This window comes from Tenebrio molitor, chromosome 2, assembly GCF_963966145.1.
Source record: "Tenebrio molitor chromosome 2, icTenMoli1.1, whole genome shotgun sequence".
Classification (NCBI taxonomy): Eukaryota; Metazoa; Arthropoda; class Insecta; order Coleoptera; family Tenebrionidae; genus Tenebrio; species Tenebrio molitor.
Genome location: NC_091047.1, coordinates 1,654,219 through 1,679,382, shown reverse-complemented (window position 1 = coordinate 1,679,382; position 25,164 = coordinate 1,654,219). Strand labels below are relative to the sequence as shown.

Sequence of the window (25,164 nt, the reverse complement as noted above, 5' to 3'; positions counted from 1 at the left end):
TCGAGATTAAAATAAGACACTGAAGATATTTGAAGTAGTGTCTTTCACGCACAAATCGAACTGCTACGGTTTGTACTGAAAAATCACCCCAAGAAAAATGATTCACAGTGCAAGCGAAATAGTTATTTACCTAACGTATGTGGGAAGTGAAATTTTCCGCGTGAGCGCTTTGTTGTTAGTGCGAACGCGGGAAATTTCTTCCCGCAAAAGTTAGGTACAATATTTTTTTTAACGAATAATTCAAAAATATTTAAAAATAAAATTAAAAATGTGCATCATTTAACATTGATAATTTTTTACTATTGGGTTGGTAGCACCTTCTGCGCTGATTGTGACTACTAGATTATTAAAATTTAAAGCGTCGGTGCCGTCTACTACGATCACACAACACATTGAACAAATTCTTTCCCTGTTATTACTCTTACCTTTTTGAATTGCTTATTTTTTGTGTTGATGAGAATTCATTTTACAATCGCAAATTTGTTCAAAATGAATTGACGTTTCCGTCTGTCTACGTTATTAAATACCAACCTTACAATGCATTTTCCCCTGGTTTCTGCTTGCAAAGTAAAAAACACGGCGTGCGGGAAATCGGTGTTTCCGCACTCGAGGACAACCGGGAAATACCGATTTTGAGGCTATGAGTACAAAAACAATTATTTGCGCATTATTTACACAAGTAGGTAATTGTCGTATGTTCTGTTGATTGGTACTTTTAAGTTGACTTTTGTACTTTATTTATTACGTTAACAATACATAATGATAACATAGCTAACCCCAGAAGGAGACAGAGGGTGTAAGATTTTTAATAAAAATTCTTTTTGAATTGGTTGTATTTTGCACAACGAAAATGTTTAAAATGTCAATCTAAACTTTTGATGTCTTTTGACTTTCGCCAGATGAAGATTTTTGTTTTAATTTTTACAATGTTACTCAGTGAGCGTTTTCTAACACTTTATTGAAAAGTTTTAAATCAACTTCTTTGAAGAAGTTTCCGTGCAAGAAAATACCTATATATAGGTATTTTTTTTGTATTTAAATATTTAATACCGTGTTCTCAAAAAAAAAAAACGAGTAAACCTGACTATCGTTGTTGAGTTGGCAGCGCTAGTTTCAATACTGCTGTATTTGAAATCCCGTCAAGTAAACATGTTTCTTTTACAACAGCAATGTTTATACTAGGGTTGCCAACTGAACCACGATAGTCATGGCTTACTGGATTTTTGTCGATGGCATGATACCTACTTATTTCTTCTGCATTGTTAACCGGTTGAGACTGAAATAAGAATTACAACTAAAAAATAATAAGAAAAATTTAAATATCACATATTTTATGTGATTCAAAAAACAACAAAAATGAATTTCGGTAGTCGTGAAGACAGACATTTTTAATAGTATATAACGGTATTAGGCCGATATGGGTTATATAACAGACATGGTTGAGGTATTGTAATTTTATTTTATAATCAACCGAGTCTGTTATATCCATATCGGCCGTATGTTGTTTTATAGTTTTCTTTATACCAATAATACTTAACATTTAACGATGATTTATTTGTAAGACTGACATTTCTCTTTACTTCAAAAATTAAATTTAGTTGTCATCTATGCCGTAACCGTAGCAACGGTAGCAAAAATAACGGCCTCGGTCTGATAATTTTGAATAACGGCCTAGTCTGTTATAGGTATCATATCAATCAAGCATTGAGTACTGATAAATCCTAATAACAGTATGGTATAAAGAAAAATATGTATAGTTGGGTTAGATCCAATTCTATTAGCGACGGTGTCTCGGAGAAATCACAGAACGAACCTTCAAAGTTTTTTATTTATTTAAACGCTATTTATTTTGGAAACATCTTATCTACTTTTAATTTGATAGTTACAGTTTGATAAGGGGCATATATCTAAATAATTTATGTTTTACATGAACAATTTGGTCTCCAAATTCTTTGCATCATTTCAACCATTAAAAAAATCTGCTGCAAGTCACTTTAGTAAGTACTTAGTAAGTTTATTTCTTATAATTTAATAAACTGCACAGATTTTTTAAATAACTGCACGATTTGGAATCCTTACATACAGGGTTATTATAAATGATTGTAGTCGAAGCAGGCCATGCCCATATTATGAAATTTTTGCCGCTTTCATGTGAACTGTCATTTTTTAATTGAAAAGTGCGGTGATGAGAATTCTATTTCTTTCTTTCTAAATTAACGATTGAATCTAAGAATATTGAGTAATTGAGTTGTTTTGCACTCCTGTGTGTGAACGGTGTGCATTCACTTATTCACATCATTTTGATGTTTTTTATATGGAGCGGCAACCATAAATTTTACATTCCGTTTTTACGGCTACTTGGACTACAATCATTTATATAATAACCCTGTAGAAACGCTGATCTAGAAAAGTTGTTAACTGTTTTTAACTTGTTCCTTGGTCGAATTTTCTGTTTACACGCCAAGATTTTTTTTTGAGAAAACGTTGATTTATTAATGTTATTCAGTAGGTACAAATTTCAAACACTTAAAAAATTTTGGGTTAATTTTTTTTTTTATTAATGTTTATAACCTTGTGTTAATACATAGGTATACGCTGCAATAAAAAAATTGTCAAAGTAGACTGCGAACAATAAAGCCTACATCTTAACTCATTTATTTATTTGCCTAATGGTAGGTAGTAAACCTTCAAATGAATGTCAATGGATTTGTTCTTGTGTTTGGTCTTCCGCTACCGGTTTTCCTTTCAACACTTTTCTCTTTTCTCTAAATCGTCGTAAGAATGGTCTGCTGCTTCGACGGTAAAATGTTCCTGAAATAACAACAAATTAAATTTAAGAAGGGACAAGCAAACTTTTGTACGTACTCGACTTCCACTATTTTTTAATCTCATTGTAAAAAAACAGTTGAGTAAAGGATATAAAAAATCCTTAATACCAAAATTTGCTGTTCATCCGACGCAGTATTTTACCAATCAAGTGATGACCAACAGAGGCAAAATGTGGAAACATACACTTATATTTTATAGGAGTTTTGTTAATTTAAATTTGTTGTTTTATTAGATGTGTACAAAGATCCAATGAAAGATTCCACTTTGTTGATTAACAAAAATACTAGGTATACGCGATCAAAAATATAAAAATATTGGCGGCCCAGCTGATGGTGAACAACAATAGTTAAGTCGCAGATTGATGCATACAGTTTTAATTATCAAATTAGAAGTGGGTCAGATCTGTCAATAAGAATGTCTTGCATTAAATAACCTTAAAAGACGACTTTTAATAATATTTTTTTCTAGTAGATAGGTAGGTTATTGACAGATATGGCCCAATTTGACAATTATGTACTTATATCTACCTACTCGTACGAGTCAATCTGCGAACCGACCTTTGTTTTGCCTTATTATTTGGACTCCAAAATTTTCTTGATGATTCTTTATAATATGTATATTAGGTACAGTCGATGGACAAATAAAACTGGGACAAAAATGACAATCACATAAGTCAAAATTTATCTACAAATTTGCATCGTTTAATTACGGCTTTATCACAAATAGGTTAACTTTGGTATGACATATTATATAGACACTGACAAATATATTAACAATTCAATGGTCTGATTTACATAGATTAAATTTTAAGTGTCCCAGTTTTATTTGTCCACCGACTGTACATACTTAAATGAAATACCGTGCGATCGAAAAAATTAATAAACCGAGTATTTGACACCCGTCAAGTTTCTCTGTGAGAGGACTTAAATTTATTTTGCGAATTTTCCAAATCGTTATAGAGAAAAGTTTCATAAATTGGCGAGTTCTTCTACTCGTTAAAGTTAACACGTATTTCAGATACACCCTGTAGGTATACATTTTTTTTTTGACAATGAGATATTGTGCATCCAATGTTTATTAAGAATATTAACAGTCACAGACGTATAATACATATTATTACAAAATGATTTATTATACTTATTCAAGTAAACAAAAGGCATTTATGACACAATTTTTTGTTTGCAACCAGCGCAAAATCAACGTTACGATGGTTTGTCGCTTAGATAAATGTAACATATTATGCTGGGCATCCGTTCATAAAATTTTTCAAAACACTATTGTTCAGATTTTTATTTAGAGAACGCCAGAAATAAATAGTGAATCAAAGATTAATTGACGAACTACAAGTAGGATATTACGACTTGGAGAAGTGTTTCGGACATACCACGAGACTATTTTTATTAAATTAGTGTAAAAAAGACGAATGTGTTTATGAAAATATTTTGGTGAATAATTTGGAAACAATTATCGACGAAATAACATCCGGATACTTCAAAGAGTTGTATTTACTATTAAAACCCATTCGATTATGCAAATATGTATTAAATACACTTATTATCTGTCATCACTAACATTCCTGTTGACATTTCGTGCAGAATTAATAATGAAATTATTTATGTAATTTTACTCTCATCATTGGGTACATTATGAAGGATTAATTTTGAAATAGGTACACTTTGCTTCATGTTTTTTTAGTTTATTATAAATTTAAAAAATTTTTAAATGTGAATTTTGACCATAATTCTAACCTATCTCTCGTGAGAAGGTTTCACATTATGGAAAAATTGTAAAAATGTGTCACTTTTATTCTGACAGTTCCCGTTTTTTTTTGCAATCAACTGTATCTTTAGACAAAAACTCATCGTGTAATTGTTGTGTAAATACCTATCACTGTCACAAAATATGATTCAGGTATACATTTCTTTTTGGTCTGAAGTAAATGCCATCTTGTGAAAATTGTAAACCACGCAATGTTACATTGTTCAATACCAATAAAATCCTAAATGACATTTCAAATCATAATCACAGATAATAATTAAGCACCGATTTTGTTTTTCCTAGGCAATTTCGACGCCATTTTTTGATCACATGTCATTCGTCATCTTTGACAGTACTTGTTGGTGGCAGAATTGTATGTAAATCTTATTTTGAACGAACTGCATCAACAACAACCCGAATGTTATTTGTGATCCCTTTTCCGGCATTCCATCGCCCCGTTTATGACATCTATCGACAGGTAATGCCCTCGAACCGCAATAATAAAGCAAAATTCCACGCAAAATCCATATTTTGTGTGAACCCGCTCCGGTCCACAGCTCCGGTTATATAAGTGTAGCGTGCTGTTCCGGACAAAAACCGCATCAGGCATTATGTTTTCATCTGGACGCACAAGAATGGAGTTAAAAAGGTTCCATTGTCGGACGTATCCGTAACAAAACTAATCGCATAGGACAGGCGGTGTGTAAATAGCCCCGTAATAGAGCTTAGATGGACCGGCCGATAAAGAAGCGCTCCGCACAATCGATAACGAAACGATTTATTCGCAGCCAGTTGGTCCTAAACACTCGAAAAATCGATTTCCTATGAAGATTAGAACACTCCAGTTTGAACGCTCCGGCTGGAGAAAAAGCGAGAATTCCTCTCCAGGTCCCACGTTTCGCCGTCTGGAAAGACGCAATTTCGCTACGTAGGTAGATGTATTTACGGGGATTATTCGTTTTAATCATCTTTCGCATGAGGGGTTCTGGAGGAGGCTCGTGGAGGAGGCGGAGGCAGACAGGCGTGCGGCGCGCAACCCGGCATTACTATTTGCACAGCACTTGCCTCTGTTTTAGATGCTTTATTGCGAATCTCAATGTCAATATTGAACCCTCTCCGCTTTTAGCAGCGTATCAAAATTCCACGTCAGACGAGGCTCGAATTAAGGCTAGGGGGGCGAAGGCACAGGTGGACCCGCCGCAAGACCACCTCGCCGGAGCGAGTAGAAACGAAAATCTGAATTCATTGCGGGAGTGTTCTCGATGGAAGTTTGGACGCCGCGCGCGGTGACATTCTCGACTGGGGGCCCCTTTGTCCGATTATTTTCCTGTACAAGAGTGAAAACTGGACATCAATGGGTTACGTCGTGGAGAGGCCCTCGTCGCGAGCCGGCGGTCAGTCCGCTCTTGGTCGGGTCATCAAAGGTTGTTGGGAGCGCTGGTGGAGGGTCCTTGTAGCGGAGGAGAGCGTGCTCCAAGTCGGACCGACGCCACCGCCGCTCCATTATCATAATATAATCAAAGAGCTCGCATTACATCGAGTGGTTCCGAGTGTTGCTGTTGACAACAATCGTCTTTGCACTCGTTCTCCCGTACAACCCTTCACCGCCGCAACAGCTGATGTATCGCCCGGACTCTTCCGGTGCCGTTTTAAATCGAAATCTCCTCGACCGCCCCGACAACCAACAACAAGACGCGGTCCCCTCTGAGGAGCACCCCGCAATTAAGCCCCGTTTCATGCAATCAGGTAGCATTGTGAGATGGAACTGAACCTATGATTACGCACCGGGACAATGCTCATTCATGGACCGCCACTTTACCATGTTTACTAGCGCTAATCCTGCAGGATGACAGGTACTTTGTTTGGTAGAGAGACGGAGCACTCGGATTTTTCGCAGTAATGTGCAGTCGATCAAGCACAACGAATTGTTCTATTGCTTCGTCCATTTGTGTTTCTACATCATTTTGGGATTATGTAATTTGCTACATCCGCTTCTGATGGGAAGCATCTCGAGACATCTGTTGTGTACCGAGAGACTCCAGGTTGTGCTCGATCAAGGCAGATTTTGGTGGTTTTGCATTGACGATGCCAAATGAGATTTAGTTGCTCGGAAAACAGGTTGAAGTACTCTAATCCAGACCAAACAAGATGTAACAATGAAGAAATACATTGTTGAGAGAAATCTTTGCTTGGAGACTACAAGAATGGATGAAACCAAAAGTGAAGACAAGTTTGGAACTTTGATTTGTTTATTGATTTGGCTTCCAGTGTTAAAGGTCCAAAAAAGGATAATTCCCACCCTGACCATATGAGATATGCGTGAATTTTTTTTAACGAACTGATTAATCAATTCTGAGTTGTAATTGTTGCACAATAATCAATAAGAAGAATAAAGAGTACAAGAAAAAACATTTTTGTTGAATCCATGTTTATGGTGACATCTAGACGTCACTGTGACGTTAGGATTATCGAGAAAGTAGGTACCTGTAGAGTGCCGGTGAACTGTCAACAATTATGTAAACACATGTTTATAAGTGAGGTTAGGAAATGTAATAATTGATTAGAAAATTCACAAATATGGCCTCACAGCTACTCAACGTGACTAGATCATTATCGAAACTATCCTTGAGTACGAAATGTAGATTGAGTAATGCTTTAATTAAGTTAGAACAGGAAGTCCCTACGCAGCCTCTGTTTGGGAACTCTGTTCGGAGCTCCACAAATTTTTTCAACAAATGTAAGTTCACCGAGCCCAGATTGGCCGGTTGAGTCGTCATTTTTACTAATTTTCGAACCGCAGTGCCGGCCAATGACCTCTGGAAAGGAATCACGTCTGTGAGTAACGCTGGTAAAAAACGCGGTCGCGCCAAGACAGTTTCCAAGAAAAACATCAAAGACTTGAACAGGGGCCAAGTCATTGGAGTTGGTAGGTGTTTTCTGCGGGATCTTTAGTTGACCACTGATTTGTGTGAATTCAGGCAAGGCCAACATTCTGTGGCCTGGTCTGACAGCCCCCATCATCAGGGGCAAAGAGGTGGTGGAGCAGCAGCAGCTGCCTGAAGACCCTGAACGCCAAAAGAGACTCAACGAATTGCGGGATCAAATGGGGAGCCACCGCTACGCCAAACTGAGCCCCATCGAGAGAGGCTGGTCGGGGGCGAAAATGCCGGGGCGCAGCATCGGGCCGCCGGATCCGATCGGCGAAGGTCGCTATATTCCCAATTCGTAACTCTCGTGCATTTGTGTAATGTTGCAGACACGTTTGTGGGGTTTGACTCCAAGGTGTTGGAGCTGAAGACGGTTTTCAACATGAAGGGTAATTTCGGCAGGAAGCGGCGAGTCTCGGCGACTGTCGTCACCGGGAACAAGAACGGCGTGGCGGGTTTCTCGATGGGTAAAGGGGTGGAGCCTAGGACGGCCTTGCGTAAAGCGAAGAATCGCGCCGGTCAGAAACTGATGCACGTAAAAATATTCCGGAATCACACCGTTTACCACGATTTTTTCACGCAATTCGGGGCCACAAAGATATACGTTTGGCAAAAACCGGAGGGTTACGGCTTGGTGGGGCACAGGGCGATAAAGACAATTTGCGAGGTTGTGGGGATTAAAGACTTGCACGCCAAAGTCGAGGGGTCCACGACTGTCAATCACGTGATGAAGGCGTTCTTTTTGGGGTTGGTCAAGCAGAAGACGCACGAAGAAATCGCCGCGGAGAAGTCACTCCATTTGGTGGAGTTTAAAAAGGAAAACGGGTATTTTCCGACGGTTCTGGCTTCGCCTCCCAAATGTAAGACCGAAGACGAGATAAAAAAAGACGAGATTTTGGATTTTACGCAGTATTGCTTTGATGGAAGGGTCATCCTCAATAAGAAGAAGTATCCGCCGTTCTACACCCAACACAAGTCGTATCAGATTTATCTGAAGAAGCAGGAAAAGTTGAGGAACAAGCAGGAGTTGAAGCTGAACCTGATCAGTGAATATGGGGAGATCAAAAGTTTTCTGACTCAGAAGTACCCAGAATGTAGGCCACAAGTGAGGCCCAAGAAGGAAGAAGCGGAGGAAGAGTCGAATGCGTAGTGTTGATATTTAATTGTAACAAATTATATAAATAAAAGAGTCGAGTTAAATATGGAGGATTTATTTAAATTGAAATTTATTTAGAGCGCGTGGTTTTTGGAGAAAGTGAAGTTTTGTTTTTGTTTTGAATTTAGCGCATCAATGCTGCCAACACGTCTGCGCAAATCCGACTTGTCAACTGTCACAAACGACCAGTCCTGCCATTTGACACTTCAACTTCCACAAATGGTGGTTTTCAATGGCGCAAGATGTGTTTAGCAAAATGGCTGAGGATCCATGGTTATTAAACGAAGACGGTTACTTAAATGCGGACACGGACATCAAAGAAATCATTTACCACCCGACCTTGAACGTGATTTTAATATGCACCAACAGCGGGATCGTCAGGGTGTTGGATGTCAACTCGGGTGTTGTTCTCCAATCCAGCTATCTCTCAGGTAAGAAAAAATCCATTGTCCGCGAGAGACGCCACGATCCGGGCCTTTTCAGCAATAAACCAAAACGAAGTAACGTGCAAGTACATTCCCGGACAAGATAGAGTGCTGTTCTGTGATGGACAAGCCATCGGGGTCAGATCAGACTACAACAGTGTTCTTTTACTCGACAGTATTCTACAGAAGCCAGTATCAGACCCAAAAAAAGAAATCAAATTGGAATTGCCGTTATCAGAGGTAGGAATAAAAAATGCGCCACAAAAACACCCACACTGACTGTTTTTTTTTCTGCACAGGCAATCATCTTGAAACAAAGCTTGACCTCAGCTAACGTTAGCGGTATTGAACATGTGATAAACGAGTTGACAGACGTCATTCTGAACGCTCAGAAACAGTCCAAGAAGGGAATCAAAGCTCAAAAAGTATGACTCATTTGGACAGGGGAACCCCCAATTATCTAATTTTCATTCCAGTGGAACACAGTGTGTCTGCAACTTCCCCTGGAGATGCTACAAGCGGCCGCGATAAGCAGCGTTTCAGAGTTGCTGCTAAAAAACCAACACACCCCAGAACTAAGTGTTGCGTCAGCCGTGCAAGAACGCTTGTCTGAGCTGAGCGGCGAGCAGGGGAGCGCTTCCGACCGCAGGTCCATGGCAAGCGAAGCTAAACGACGGGAGACGTTCTCGCATTGGCCCCACATGGACTACAAGTGAGTGGCAGCGGGGTTTTTAAATTTGTAATGTCGGCGAGTGCCACCAGAGGGCGCACAACCACTTCAAGCTTATCACGGTCTGTCAACGTCAAAGATTTATGGGGGTTTTACTGTTCATTGTGAAGCGTGGGTCATAAAGATCGTTGTTTTTTTTTAAATCTAATTTACATCAGTAGTTCATAAAAAACTAATGGTCGTTCGCTAATTTCACAATTTTTTTTTTTTATTAATTTGACAAAAACTTTTACGTCGTAGATTTCAGTTGGATGTCTCGTTTGTGTTTTTGTTTCTGGACTTTTTGCTTCTTGATGGAAGAACTGTAAACTCCTTCTATGTTGGTTTTTTGGGTGGCGATTTTTTTTCGACCTCTTGGGTAATGAATTTGTTTTTTGTCGTAGATGGGCTCTGCCTGATCAGATGGCCCAGGCGGGGTTCTACCACCAGCCCAACGCCTCCGGCGACGACCGCGCCATGTGCTTCACCTGCACGGTGTGTCTCGTGTGTTGGGAGCGCACCGACGAGCCTTGGAGCGAACACGAACGGCACTCCCCCAACTGCCCCTTCGTCATGGGGGAGTACACCCAGAACGTGCCGTTGTCCGTGACCTACGCCACCAACCCGGCCATAGACGCCACCTATCGAGGTGTCAACGTGAGAATCCTCGGGACGAGCACGATGAGCAACCTCCTGGCGACTGCCAACACCGAAGGTCTGATCTCAGTTTTCGACATTTCGGGGAAGATCTCGAGGACGCACTCGTTCTTCGTGACGCAGTTCGATTCCCACATTTTGGAAAAGTACACGCAGGACTTTGGCGTGCCGGGCTCGTGGAGCGACATCGACGAAGGTGGGGTCGGCGAGCGAGCGACGATTTCGACGTACATTTTTTTGTTGTTGTAGTGAAGTACCCGGCGGAGAAGAAGATCACGGCGTTGGCGATCGTGAGCGAGAAGAACGGCCCTACGGAGACGACGTCCAGTAAGACGCGACCAACGATCATTTGCGGCCTCCAGATTAGATGTCGCGGCTCCACCCAGAAGTACCAGTATCCCGTGATCGACACCTTCGACGACCAGAACAAGAACTCGATGGACGTGACTGAAGCGCCGACCACGTCGACGAGCACGAGCTGTCTCTACTTGGTCGTCTACGATTTCATGTACAGCAAGGAGAAGGAGGACGTGACCAACGAGAACAAAACTCCGGAAGTGACCACCGCTCCGGAACCGTCTCCGGCGAAGAACGAGACGACCCAAGACGAGAACCAGAAGAACAGCAGCTACCACGTGATGCACCCCGACGTGTTCGTCGAGCACCTGTCGTCGATTTACAAGACGCTGATACCTGGGGAGAGCGACGAGGTGTTTCTGCCGCCGCCGATGCTCGTCAACAAGCCGCAACACTCGGGACCGCGGGTGTTGCCGATCGACATGCAGATCACCGAGACGGACTCCTCGCAAACCGAGCCTTTCATCATCAATCAGGACTACTCGTTCATGAACGGACAGTTGAGCAGTCTCCTCTCGGAGACGTTCGAAAAGAGCATCTCGGACCACATCACCGAAATGAAGAACAGCAAGACGGCGAAAAAGTTGAATTACAGCCGGGCAGTGCAGTGCGTGTCGATTCCTGGACAGTACAAGAACCGCCAAGACTTGGACATTTCCGACATCATCGCCACGCAAGACGGCCGCCACGTCCTCGTCGTGCTGAAGAGCGCGTCAGACGGTAAGAGCGTGCTGCTCTTGTACTCGCTGGACTTCTCGCAGAAGATGGTGAAGGTGGTGGAGGAGCCGGTGTTGGTGCGCGAACTGAACAACAACGAGAAACCGGTGGAGGTGAACATGCTGCCGCTGATAGACAAGCTGGGGGACTTCTCCGAACACGGCAAGACCGGTGTCGTGGGGAACATCGTGATGGTGTGCGTCGACGGGGCTGTGAGGATCGTGGAGTTGTCGGCGATGAGGACCATCTGCATGGCGCAGCTGGAGAGCGAGAAGTTCGTCTCGGCGGCGTATTGCAACAGTAAGCTCCCGTGGTGACTTCGTAGGTACTCGGTGCACTCAGAGTCTTGTTTCAGGTTTGGAGCGGCTGTGCGCCTCGACGGAGAAGGGTTCGCTGCATTTCTACGCCCTCAACGACACCGACAACGAATCGTCGGAAGACCACGAAGAAGACGATCTGTTCGGGATGGCCACGGACGGCACCACGTCCAACCCCGCGCAGACCGCCGACTCTCTAGAAGGGAGCGAGATGACGCGGTGCTTCCACGACCCTCCCGAGATCATCTCTCTGTTCGATTTGAAACGCTTGCACGCCTTGTGCCAGTTCGAACCGCTGAGAGCGGGGTATTGTGCCGTAGTTCCTCCCTGTTGGAGCGAAATCCAGCAGGCGCAAAGACAAAGGAGGTATCCTCAGAGTCTGAAAACCGACTGTGATCTGTACACGAAGACGTGGCGCTTGCAAACCGACACTACCACGTGGGACGAGCACATCTTCGAGATCACGTTGCCGAGTCCGATGTCGCTCGGTCACGTGGACGTCCACTTCAGTCTGCAGTCGTCGTCGAGTTCGCCTCACGTGGAGGTGACACTGTTGAGACAGAACACGAGCGGTATCGGCCACAAGAAGGACGTCAAGTTCGCGGTGGACGAGACCATCACCATAGACATGCTCCAGCAGTGGGCCGACAACCCGGTGATCAGCCAGGAGTACTTGAGGGCGCACAACGCCGACATCCTCGCCGGACCAGTCAACATCGCCTCCAGCCTGGACTTGTCGGAGCAGTGTGGCGTCGTCACCCTCGCCAGCCCCAAGCTGTTCAAGTCGCGGAACAGGACGTTGCTGCTGCACATCCGCGCCGTCTACTCCAAAGAAGACTCCAACAACAAGTCGACGTCCTCCAAGGGCAAGCGCTTCGACAACAAGACTCCCGGCTCGCTCGTTGAGAAGCTGGGGCAGTGCACCTCGCACAAGAACGAGTTCTACATGGGTTGCGACTGCATCCACGAACTGAGCGTCACCGTCTACACCTCCAAGCACACCGACATCCCCCACGAGAGGACCCAGAGGAACCTGATGCTGGAGTCCAACGCCTTCGTCCAGTCGTTGTTGCTGACCGCGATGAATAACTCCTCCAACGAGGTGGTGTCGCTGTCGCTGGACATCCTCAATTGGCTCGCCTCGATCAGGCTGATCCGGAACAGGAGCAACAACGGGGAGGTGCCGAACCAGCAGTTGGAGTTCCTCTACGTGATCGAGTACAACCTGGCGAAGCTGCTCCAGCAGTGTCTTCTCATGGGCGAGAGGAGCATCGCGCACAAGTGCATGAAGCTGGTGGAGGTGTGTTGCAAGTGAGTATCTAGACCGAGTCTCCGGGACCTGGTGAATCGATTTTTTTTTAGTGGTGCCAAAAACATGAACGAATCGCGTTCCCACTTCGAGTTCAGCATCTTGAAGTCTATCTTGTCGATCTTGACCGCCATCACCGAAGTCAGATCGCCTGGAGGGCTCCAGTGGATCTTCTCGCTCCTTCTCAAGGTCACGTCGAAGAACGCTCACTACGTGGCCGCAAAGTGCGTTTCGCTGTTGAACAAGATGTCCGAAGAGTTGGAGAGCAGGACCAACCCGTACCATTTGCTGTTGAGGAGTCGGTACGGCTTGTACGGCACTCCTCTGGAGCTGGAGCTGTTCGATATTGAGCCTCCGCCGTACGCGAAGAGCAGCAGCACGTACGTGACGTACGCGTCGGCGGTCGCCGGAGACAACACCAGTCAAAACACCGACTTCTTCGAGAACTACTCGTTCAACAAGGAGAGCATCAATCCGAAAGACGTGCTCTCGGGCACCGAGACCAAGCTGAAGTGGAGGAATCTGGCACCGCCCAAGATCTACAGGGGTCTGATCGAGACGGAGCCGTTGCACTTCACCTGCGTCTCGGCGAGCGAAGGGACGCGCTTGGAGAGGGCCGACGCCTCCAACAACATCGTCATCAACGAGATTCCCTTCTCGGTGACGCCGTTCCACGGTCAAGGTTGGTTGCGCGAGGTGCCGACGACAAATAATGCACTGTCGATTTGCAGAAGGTCCGGCGATGTCGAGCAAAGATTTCAACAAGACGACGTCGAACACGGAAGCGACCAGTTCGGGGGCGGTCACGTGGAACGACGACGACAACTATCAAGTCTTCATCGGGGGATTGCCGGTGGACGTGGGGAATCACCTCCTGAAGAAGCTGGGTGAGTTGCCAGAATTCTTTTGATTTTAATTCAAGGACAAACGAGTTGTCTAGGTGCCGGTGTGGTTTCAGATTCCATGTACCAAGATCTGAAGAGCATGGAGAGCAAGAACAGCACGGTAAAGAACGTCTGGCAACCGGAGAGTCTGCTGTCGGCGCCGAGCTCCAACAATCTACCCTGGCAGCACTTGCTGGTGACGCCTCCCCAGCAGGTGATAGTCGTCGAACGCATGCACTCGGGAGCGCGGAGATACGTGACCTTGGATTTTGGACGGCCGGTGCTGCTCACGGACATTTTGTTGCCATCTTGCAGCGACCTGGTGTCGGTCAGCATCGACATCTGGCTGAAGAGCGAGGACTTGGACGGCACCAGACTGGTGGTGGCGGCGGACATCGGCACCAGAAACCTGGTGCTCAACGACCTCCAACCGCCGCCTCTCTGCCGCTACATGAAGGTGAGTGCAGTAGTGTAATCCCAGACGAGGCGCTCATGATTCTCGATTTAGGTCACGACGGTGGGACGCTACGGAATGACGACTGCCAGGTGTAGGATCCCCACCGGGTATTTCTACGGACACGTGGTGGTCCTCCCCGAGGAGGTCCCACCCGAACTGGCGCAAAGCACGTCGAGTTTGGCTTGCACCGATTTGGAGAAGCAACTCACCATATTGTCCAAGTTGTTCGAGGACATCAGCTGCCGGTACAGCTTGGCCTGTTCCAAGCTGAAGGAGTTGCTGCGGCCTTTCTTGGTCGCCGACATGAAGAACGCCTCCCATTTGGCCACTTACATGAACATCATGAGGGACAAAGTGCTCAATACCAACAATCCGGAGCACACCAAGATCTTCGGGGCTTACCAGGAGTCCATAACGTACCAGAGACAGTTGAACACGGTTCGGAACGTGATGAACAGACTCGAAGCGAGCATCAACAGGACGCCGATCACGCAGAGGACCTCGAGAGACCTCCCGGGCACCTCGACCGACAAACTGAGAGCCATCGCCGAAGGTCTCCTGGAGGTGCTCCTGACGATCGACACCACCATCGACATCGACCCGGCCACCTGCCGCAAGCTCTTCCAAGGGTTGTGCGTGTCGCAGGCGTCTCGTTTGCAACTTCTCGCCGCCATCTTCTTGGATAAGTCCTGCCGGACGAAGAGCTACTGGGGAAATTTCCTCGCCGACACTCTGACAGAGATGTTTGCCACGTCCAACACGGCGAAGTTTCCCCAAGACCGCGTTTTCATCCTTCTGGCATATCTGAGCCGGCGCAGTCCCGAAAGGAGCGCCGTCATCGACGCCGGTCTCAGGGTGGTCTCGCAGACGCTCAGTCCCTTGATCAACGGGGATCGCAGGAATCTGCTGGCGGTCACGATCGACCTGCCGCTCCTCTCCTGGCTCCTGATGTACCTCTCTCTCCAACTGGACCTGAGCAAGAGCAGCTTGCAGTCGGCCACCAGGTGGGACTGGGTCTTCGGAGAGATCGTCGGCAAGGCCAACGCCGAAAGTTCGAAGATCGGAAGCAGGAAGAAGTGCTTCAAGAGGATAAACAAGCAGCAGATCGACAACCTGGACGCGGCGCAGAAGCTGGTGCAGACTTCGGCTCAGGTACAGGTTTGTAGTAGAGCTGGTTTTGGGTCGGTTGCTTTTTAATTGTTGCGAAAATGCTGTCGGGTGTTGTACGTGGTGTTTGCTGCTTGCCAGGCTTTGTCGACGCTGTCCAATCACGCGGCTTGTTTGACTTCCAAGCTGGACGCCGCCCTCAAGACCCAGCAGTTCTTGATGAAGAAGGTGAAGTACAAATTCATGGACATGAAGAACTCGTCGGCGGAGAGTAGTCCCCTAGCGGCGAAGAAGTTGAAAGAGACCGTGTCCGAGCCCGTGGTCGAGAAGCCCAACGAGAAGAAGATGCCGCAGCACATCGACGTCACCCACTGTCTGGCCGTCGCCAAAGGTCTCCTGACTTTGGTCCTCTCGATGGACCATTCGAGCAGCGCCGACATGCTGCTCATCTCTTTCAAGGTCAGCGGCACTCTTCGGCGCGTGCACCAGGTCTCTCAACTAGCTTTTTCAGGTGATGGCGCGGCTGGTCAGCATGGCAAAAATCAAACTGGGACAGCTGATGAACCAGGAGCAGCTGCTCAACCTGATCAGGTTCTGTCTGTCGTCGAAGATCCCGTGGGCGCCCCACGCCCTCGCCTGCCTCCTCCAGGACGTGATGGAGAACGAAGTGGACAGCGAAAGCGGCGCTTCCACCAGTTGGGCGACCAACGATTTCCTCTCGGACGTTGCGAATTTGTGCGAATTCACCGACGACGAGACCTTCGTGCCGGAACCCGTCATCCCCGTGCCCATGAAGCCCGGCAACAACAACAACCAACTGCCGTCGGTGTACGAGTCGGACGATTCGGATCTGGAGGAGATCGTTGACGGGTTCTTGGACAAGGAGTCGTCGAAGAAGCCGCCCAAGCCGAACAACTACGCCCACACGACGAATTCGGTGGCGTTGGACTCGCGATTGGACTTGAGCGTCGACGCCGCCGCCGAGATATCGCTCAGGAAGTTGATCAACAAGAACACGCACGGGTTGTTGCAGAGCGTGAACGCGCCGATCGTCGCCGAAGAGAGCGAAGACGCTCTGGCGCCGTGGCCCACCGTCGTGCTACCCTTCCAGCCGGAGTCGCTCCTGGGCAACACCTCCATGTTGACCCGGTGCTTCGACTCGTTGTTCGAGAACCTGCAGATGCAGGACTCGTCCAACATAGAGCACATCCTGCAGCTGTGGCTCACGTTGAATTGTCCCTACAAGGACGACAGGTTCGACCCGTCGGCGGTCCCCCAGATCGTCCTCAAAGAGGGCGCCGTCAAGTCGCTCATCGCGGCCATAGCTTGGGCCCCGGGCCTGTCGCTGATCACCTGGTGCGTGGCCCTGCAGACGTTGACGCTCGTCTGCAACAGCAACAACTCCAGCGACGCGAGCATGTACTGGGCGGACTCGCACGGGATGGCCTCCTGCATCGTCAACCACCCGGATTTCGTCCAGATCTTCATGAGGTTGTTGTCCGGGACCGGACTCACGTTCATCGACAAGGTTTTGGTGAGTGTTCTTGTCCAGAGCTGGAGGGTTAACTTCGTGCGTGACGTTTCCAGGCGGGACCGTCTCTGTGCAAGGCCTTGAACGACTTCCTCGACCGGTTGTTGATGAGGTGCTACGTGGAGAGTCCCAGGAGCAAGACGGGCAAGTTGCTGAAGACGCTGCTGCTTAAGATCGTTTACCAGCTGGTGCAGCCATCGGGACCGATCGCTCTGAGGCAAGGACCGTTGGACGTGCAGTGCAAGCTGTTGAAGTCGATGTTGGACGTGGACTACTCCAACGCCGACATGACCATCGCCATGAGCATCTTCGAGAGCACGGGAGTCTTGGTCCACTCGTATTTCATCAACGTGGACAAGATCAAGTGCATCAACATCGGGGAGAAACACAACGTCGTCACGACGACGTTCAACGAGATCTTCGCGTGCGTCATGGGGTCCGATCCGATCAAGATGGACCTGCAGGTCTCCACCGACGTTCTGTTCTTGAGGTTGCTCAAGTTTTTGGGGAAGCTGGTGCAGACGCAGTTCAGACAGAGCAACAGCGACCAGCCCGTAAGCACCCCCCGTGATTTGCGGGGAACGTTGACGAATTTTTTTTTTTGTTGAAGGAAGCCATGGACGTGGAGCCTTCGGCGACGTCCCAAACGGACGAGAGCAAAGCCGAGCAGATCCACCAGGACTCGATGCGCAACCGCGGCGAGAACTTCGCCGACGTGGTCCTCAACCACTACCCCAGCATCATCCGACTCTGCCAGTCTCTGGCCGCCTGCAAGTCGTCCTCGCTGTGCATGTTGGCCAACGTCTCTCAAAAAACGGCGTTTTCGAATCTGAGCGAACCTAGCAACGTCGGCGACGCCGTCTTTCACGTGCTGGCGCTGCTGGCGAAGAGGACCTCCGACAAGAAGCTCGTGCTGCCGCCTCTGTGGCAGTTTCTATCTCACGCCCCCCAACTGAGCGAGCCCCTTCTGTGGTTCATACTCCAAGTGCTGAACACGGAGGATGCCATCAGGAATTTCCTGAGCGTCGGTGAGTGTCGACCGTCGCCTCCGTTACGAAAAGCTAATTTGTCCCATCCTAGGTGGAATCGAGATTTTGGGGAGGAGTTTCGTGACGAGCAGCAACACGCCCAACACGATATCCAAGTTGGGGACCATCTCCATAGTGATGCAGCACTTCAGCGGCATCAACCCCAGTTCCGATGCCAACACGGCGATCGCGTCGGCGTCGGCGTCGAGGAAACTGCAGCAGGCGACGATCGAGAATAAACTGTCGTTGGTGAACTTTGCCCCCTGTTGCACGATCAGGTACGGCCCTTCGATTTTTTGTTTTTTGTTTGTTTATTTGTTGGGACTGTTTTAGTTGCCCCTCGGGGACCGCCCAACCCGCCGAGGTGCTCATCCAAGGCACCGCCGCCACCCATCGCCGCGCCCGCACGCCGCAGTGGAGCTACCACTTTTACCCCGACGAGGCGCACACCGAACTCACCCTCCAACTCCCCAGCGCCATTTTATTGCGCGAGGTCCACCTCCAACCCCACTTGAGCGCTCTAGCCACCTGTCCCTCAGCCGTGGCCTTGGAAGTCTCCGCCAACGGCCCCTCTCGCCTCGTCCCCGTCTGCCCGCCGCTCCCCACCAGCGGCATGGTCTTCATACGTCTGCACCTCCCCGTCCCCGAGGTGGTCAACTGCGTCTTGATCCGTTTGTACAGACCCAGAGACGCCAACAATATCGGTCTCTCCCAGATCCGTCTCTTGGGAAATCTGGCTTTCGGGGGCGGCACCAATCAAAATTTTTCCGACTCCATCGAAGACGAATCCCACTGCAGACATAGTCTGGGGTGGTTGAGGTTGCTGCACCACTGCTTTACCCTACCCACCGATCAAGACCTGACGAGACAAGTGATATCGTGCGCTTCGGCAGTTCCCAGACTGTTGAGCACTTGTTGCGAGTTGCTCCTGGTGCCGTCGCACGTTCTTCCCATCTATTTACCTTGTCTGGAGAAAGTTTTGAGGGAGTTGAGCCTCCACAACCTGGAGAACGGCAACGACGCCATTAAAATATTGTTGAACAGCAGATCTAGTATTATTGAGCCGTTGAATTTCGCCGACAACGCTTGGCAGGATCGGTTGTTGATCAACGCAACTGGATATCAGTCGGCGTGCGAGTTGCTCTACCAGATCTGCGAGCACCAGGACGCCGACACCCCCTACAGGGTGGGGATGATGCTCGAGTGGTTGCAAAACGTCGCTCTCGAAGCCATGGAGACCGGAAACACTCAAGGGTGCAACCCCGCCTACATCTCCAGCATAGCGTCGATCCTCTGGTCGGCCAATCAGGCCAGAGTCAGCTACGACCTACCCTCCATGATCACTCTGGACTTCTTCGACACCATTTACACCCTGAAGACGCGCGTCGAGAACAACATCGCCCTCAAGTACTCTCTCGATTCTTTGTTGTGCAGTCTGTGCTACATCAGACCCGAATTGTTCCCCGTCTTGCTGCAGAGGATAGGAGTTTTAGTTCCGAATCTGTCCACCGATCACGGCGCCTCGATCTCCGACGACCGCAAAGACTCGGAGAGCATGACCGACGACAACAAGCAAACGTTCGAGCTCGATTCGGAATGGTACGGCCATCTCGTGATGGGCGAGCTGTCAAAATTGAGTCTGTCAAACGAACAACTCGAGACGGTGGCGCTAGTGAGCCGGTCGCCGTCCGCCATTCAACAGTTGCTTGATTCGGGACTCCCGAAAATCCTGAACAGTGCCATATTCGAGTTCTGCACGTCGAACGAAGACAATTCCGTTCCGATGGCCAAGCTGGAGAACGTGACCGCCATCTTGAAGTTCTTCACGGACGTGAGCGACGAAAAGACGATGCGCGACTGGTTGGGCTCGTCGGACGGTTCGTCTTTCTGGCTCGAGTTGCTCAACTGGTTGTGCAAGAAACCGTTCGTGAAGAAGTCGAATTTACAGTCGGAGGCTCACGCGCAACTCGAAGAGGTCTGCGTGAAGTTCTTGTCGAAGTGTTGTCTGTGCCACCCCACCAACCAAGCGCGCCTCGCCAACGTCCTCTGCAAAGTGATCGACCTGCAGAGCAACGGCATTTCGGGTTTCATGCGCCGCCTCACCTTGCAGCTGCTCCTCGAGAACGAGAAGATTCCCGTGAGCATCAAGGCCGACGAGACCCTGTACAAGAGCGTGAAGCTGACCCAGGCGTACCTGCCGGTGCACCCGGCCTTCAAGCAGACCTACAACAGGGCGCTGCTCTACCTGAGCACCAACACCACCTTGGCCGACATCCTCGAGCAGCACATCTACTTCAACACGACCTACAAGATGGAGCCGACCACATCCACCAAGCGCACGCTCCTCACCAAGAAGGATCTCTTCAAGGGGTGGTTCCCCGAAGACTCGGATCTGAGCATGGCCGCCGGTGTTACTGCCAAAGATAAACGTGCCAAAGACGCCAAGAACCAAATCACGGCGACGCCGCAGTCGAAGAAGAAGCGATACACCGCCACGGAGAATCTGAACACCGGTGACGTCATCGGGGGGCGGTTGATCAAGTGCGAGTCGTTTTCGGAACAGCCTCTGCCGCTCAACTTGAATTTGGGACAGCTGTTGAGGTTGATCGAGTCGAAGGGGACGACGCCCGACTGGCCGTGCGTCCATCTGGTCGTCTGTCAGAACAAAAGTGAGTCGGGAGGGGGATGGATATGCTTTTTTTCTATTTTGCGTCTAGAATCAGTCTATTCTAGCACCCAAATGACGTCATTTGAGTGCTTTACTGCTTTAATAGGTCGTTGGCGTGATCAAAGTCCATTCAAAAAACATCTGGACTGTCAAAATCAAAATTGCAGTTGTTAGGTTGGTTAAATCACTATTTAGTTATTTTCATATTGCCTGGTCAGTATCTATGATTTTTTGATTTTTCAAACTATTCATTTGTTTAAATTGACATTGTCAAATAAATTGCAAAATTATTTAAGTATGTGTTGTAAAAAGGTTGAAATGGAAAGTACAAAACGATCAAAGGGTGGTTCTATTGGCGCAAGAGAAGAGACGAAATTATTATATTATAAAGCCATACCTTCTGATTTTAATAAAACTGTGGAGAAATAGCATCTTGCATCATGAAAATGAAAACCTAATTAAAGCTGACTGGTTAACTATGTGGATATTAAAGATGTTCCACCCACAATATAACTGTCTTTAGCGGATTCTGACTCAGATAAGGTATGGGAAGCGATTTTCAATTTTGGTTGTTTAGTTTGTTATCTGTTTTCAGTTTGTCGTGTGTCACCTTCTGTTTTTCTTTGTGTTTTTTATAAACTTGATGAAATTGCTCCAGTTCTTTTAGTTTCTGCATTTCGCTTCAAAACCTTTTTAGCCCAATAATTAAAAAGGAGCACATAACCTAAACATATTTTGTAACTAGATTTTGACGTGGGTACACTCTAACGACATTTTTTATACCTAAGTACAGTCAAAACAAGCATTTTAGTTAAAATTTAATTTTGACAGTCCAGGAGTTTTTTGAATTTACTATAGTAAAATTTACTGTATTGATGTTGGTAGCGTGAAGTGTCAACTGACAGACGTCAAAAAATAAATCTCGCAGAAAACAAAGCAAATTAATAAATAACAATCAACAAAACGTTTAATTTTCTTTCTGGGATTTGGACTTCTCCGGTAGTAAATTTTCTAACGTCTTTTGTGCAATTTGCCTAATTTGCGGCGGCGTCAGTGATAAACTTTCTTCAGCATTCATTTTCAAATGTCAAATGCGAAAATAAAAAAAAATCTGACGTTTTCAATTAATTTTTTTCACAGCCGGCTAAAATTATACCACAAAAAATGTCACCAACCACCGCAAAATTCCCTACTTTTAAATTTTTTATCTTTATTTATAAAATGATATAAAGGGGCAAAATAGAAAAAATAGTATAAAAGATTCGTTGCAGAAGATCCTTCAAGCACTCATTTGTCAAATTCGTGCTTGAATAGATGTCTTCTGCAACTTATATTTTAATATACCATTATTACATTGTCGGTTTTCAGATGGTGATAAAAAAAGCGAAACTAGTGATGTAGATTCTAGTATGTACCAGCAACAACCCTTCAGTAGTGCCTTACAAGTGTTCAGTTCGATGGGCGGGTTGGCGCTGCTGGCGCGGCATCTGCCCACCGTGTATCCGGAGGCGGTGCGGCCGCCACCCAAGGAGAAGTCGACGTCCGAACAGTCGGACTCCGAGTGGATCAAAGTGGAGGGTAAAGCGTCAATTTGTCCATTTCGTGCAGGTTTATCGACGGTTTTGTTCAGATTGCGACGACATCTACGAAGACGTCGAGGAAACGGTCGGCACCAGTTCACCGTCGAAGTCGTCGGGGCTCATCTCCAACGTTCCAGCTCACTCTCTCACCGCCTTCGGGTTGTTCTTGAGACTGCCAGGTTACGCCGAGGTCCTCTTGAAGGACATGAAGAAGGCGCTCTGCCTGTTGAGACTGGTGTTGGGCGTGACCGACGACGGCGAAGGTGAGTTCGGCGCTGCGAAGTGACATCTTCATTCTGAGCTGGGCGTGAATTTGGCCTTTCAGTCCGAGACTGTTGGATTTATTTTTTTGTACTTGACGAGGCTTGGCTTTCTCCAGGTGGCGACATTTTCCAATCGCCCATCGCCGACTCGCTCCCCACTTTGCCTTTCGAGGTGCTCAGAAAGCTGTACGATGTGACGCCGTTGAGCACGGACGACGGTCGCCTTCTGCGCCGCATCAGCATCAACACTGGCGTCGTCCACTTGCTCCTGGCCTGTCTGGGAATCTTCACTCACCAGACGCAAAACAACAACGACAAAGACGGCCCGAAGGATTCCAAAGGGAAAGAGGACAGGTCGCAGCTGTACTGGGCGAAAGGCACCGGCTTCGGCACGGGCTCCACCCAACAGAGCTGGAACGTGGAGCAGGCCCTGTTGAAGCAGCGCAGCGAAGAAGAGCACGTCACGGTCCTCTTGCAAGTCCTCGCGAGTTACGTCAGCCCGAACGGAGAAGCCGCCGACGAGTTGATGGAGGACGTGCTGCCGCCGACTTTTCACGACCTCCTGGCGAACAGTTCGCTGCTGCCGGCGCTCAGTTCGTACCTCAGGAACGACTCGGTCTTGGACATGGCCAGGCACATACCGCTGTACAGGGCGGCGTTGCAGCTGCTGAGGGCGCTGGCGACGAGCTCGCAGCTGGTGGATCTGCTGCTGCCGCAAAAGTCGCGGATCAACGAGCCGTCGATCAGTTCGCTGCTGAAAAACATGAAGACCTGCGTGGACACGTACGCGTCCAAATTGAGGTACGAATGACGGCTTTGACGTTGGCAACACTGACGTCATTTTTCCAGAATCAACACGAAGACCAACGCCAAGTTCAAGACGAAGTTGCGGGAGCAGCTGGAGGAGCTGGAACAAGGCGAGGGGCTCGCCACGTTGATGCCCGACATCCAGGACACGGCCAATCTGGTGTCCAAGGTGACGAGCGGTCTCACCGATTCCGACCACGACAGCGAGGGGGACAGCTCGATGGATCGCCTCATGTTCGCCTCGTTGGAGGAGAAGTATTTGAAGATCATGAAAAATCTCCAATTCGGTGCGTTCGTTTCGTGCGGCGGTCGGTTCGGTTTCTGATTTTGGGTTGCAGGTTCTCACGAGATGATCACGGAGTTGCCCGAGGGCGGTTTGAAGTTCGTGGTGTCGCACCATTTCGAGAGCAACGCCAAGAGCACGGGGGAGCAGTCGCATCCCGCCAGGGTGAAGAGGATAGCGCAGGAGGCGGTGACGCTGTCGACGAGTCTGCCCCTCAGCTACAGCAGTTCGGTGTTCGTTCGTTACGACACGTCGAGGCTGGACGTGATGAAGGTGTTGATAACAGGACCGTCGGACACTCCGTACGCGAACGGTTGTTTCGAATTGGATGTCTTTTTCCCGCCTGATTACCCCTTGTCCCCCATGATGATCAACTTGGAGACGACCGGACATCACACGATTAGGTTTAATCCGAATTTATATAACGACGGCAAGGTTTGTCTGTCGGTGTTGAACACGTGGCACGGAAGGCCCGAAGAGAAGTGGAACGCCCAGACTTCCAGTTTCCTGCAAGTGCTGGTGTCGATCCAGAGTCTGATCCTAGTGCCAGAACCGTATTTTAACGAACCAGGGTACGAGAGGTCCCGCGGGACCCCGGCTGGGACGCAGAGTTCCAGGGAGTATAACGCTAACATTTGTCAGGCGACGGTCAGGTGGGCCATGTTGGAACAAATTTTAAACCCTTGTTTGTGTTTTAAGGAAATTATTCATACGCATTTTTATTTAAAACGACACGAGATTATAGCGCAAGTAGAAGGTTGGATTAAGGATTTAGAGAGCGACATCACGGAAAAGAGGATATCCAGGACGGCGAACAAGAGATCGCCCACCGCGAACGTAGACAGTTTCAAGAAGATCTTCCAGCAGCTGAAGGAACAGCTGCTGAAGCTGAAACCGCCGGAGGGGGTGACCGAGGAGGAGGCGGCCCCGCCCAAGATGGACAGCAGCTCGGTCAACGGATTTGAGAGTAACGAACGAAGTCAAGAGATCGACACGGACATCGATATGGAGAAGATGGTGAAGGAGATGTGCGAATTCGACGCGACATAGATCCACAATTGTTTGCATTTATCCTCCTGGGTTTTTTTTACCAAAATTTAGACAATACGTTTTTACAAATTCCCCAGTTTTCGGTATTTTAACCAGTCAAATCTGTCATTACGTGGTTGTAATTGTATTATAATTTTTATATTGTAAAGAACAGCATGACTGACGATCAGAAAAGTGGTTACCAGTTTTTCTTGTGTCATAAAGTGATTTTTTACAGTGATCCTCGTGTAAAAATTTATTTTGTATTATGACTTTGTAAATTTCTTTCATTTAAATTTACTGTTAAGACACAAATGTGATTTAAGATGAATAAAAAATAATTTTGTTTTAATCTGGGACTTTTTC

General features: G+C 47.6%; 2 protein-coding genes across 2 annotated transcripts; both read left to right on the top strand.

Annotated features, from left to right (window-relative positions):
- Nucleotides 1–7,072: 7,072 nt before the first annotated feature.
- mRpS5 (mitochondrial ribosomal protein S5) lies at nt 7,073–8,714 on the top strand. Its single transcript, XM_069038372.1, has 4 exons — nt 7,073–7,324; nt 7,388–7,513; nt 7,566–7,793; nt 7,844–8,714. The coding sequence occupies exons 1-4, from the start codon at nt 7,165–7,167 to the stop codon at nt 8,662–8,664; spliced, it is 1,335 nt and encodes a 444-aa protein (XP_068894473.1). The 5' UTR covers nt 7,073–7,164; the 3' UTR covers nt 8,665–8,714.
- A 137-nt stretch (nt 8,715–8,851) lies between these two features.
- On the top strand, nt 8,852–25,150 carry Bruce (BIR repeat containing ubiquitin-conjugating enzyme). Its single transcript, XM_069038376.1, has 22 exons — nt 8,852–9,101; nt 9,154–9,335; nt 9,395–9,520; nt 9,572–9,807; nt 10,209–10,657; nt 10,711–11,835; nt 11,891–13,163; nt 13,215–13,843; nt 13,893–14,048; nt 14,102–14,502; nt 14,554–15,654; nt 15,751–16,068; nt 16,121–17,143; nt 17,197–17,694; nt 17,751–18,168; nt 18,221–18,446; nt 18,502–20,837; nt 22,205–22,414; nt 22,467–22,679; nt 22,796–23,480; nt 23,529–23,773; nt 23,825–25,150. The coding sequence occupies exons 1-22, from the start codon at nt 8,903–8,905 to the stop codon at nt 24,817–24,819; spliced, it is 13,044 nt and encodes a 4,347-aa protein (XP_068894477.1). The 5' UTR covers nt 8,852–8,902; the 3' UTR covers nt 24,820–25,150.
- Nucleotides 25,151–25,164: the final 14 nt, after the last annotated feature.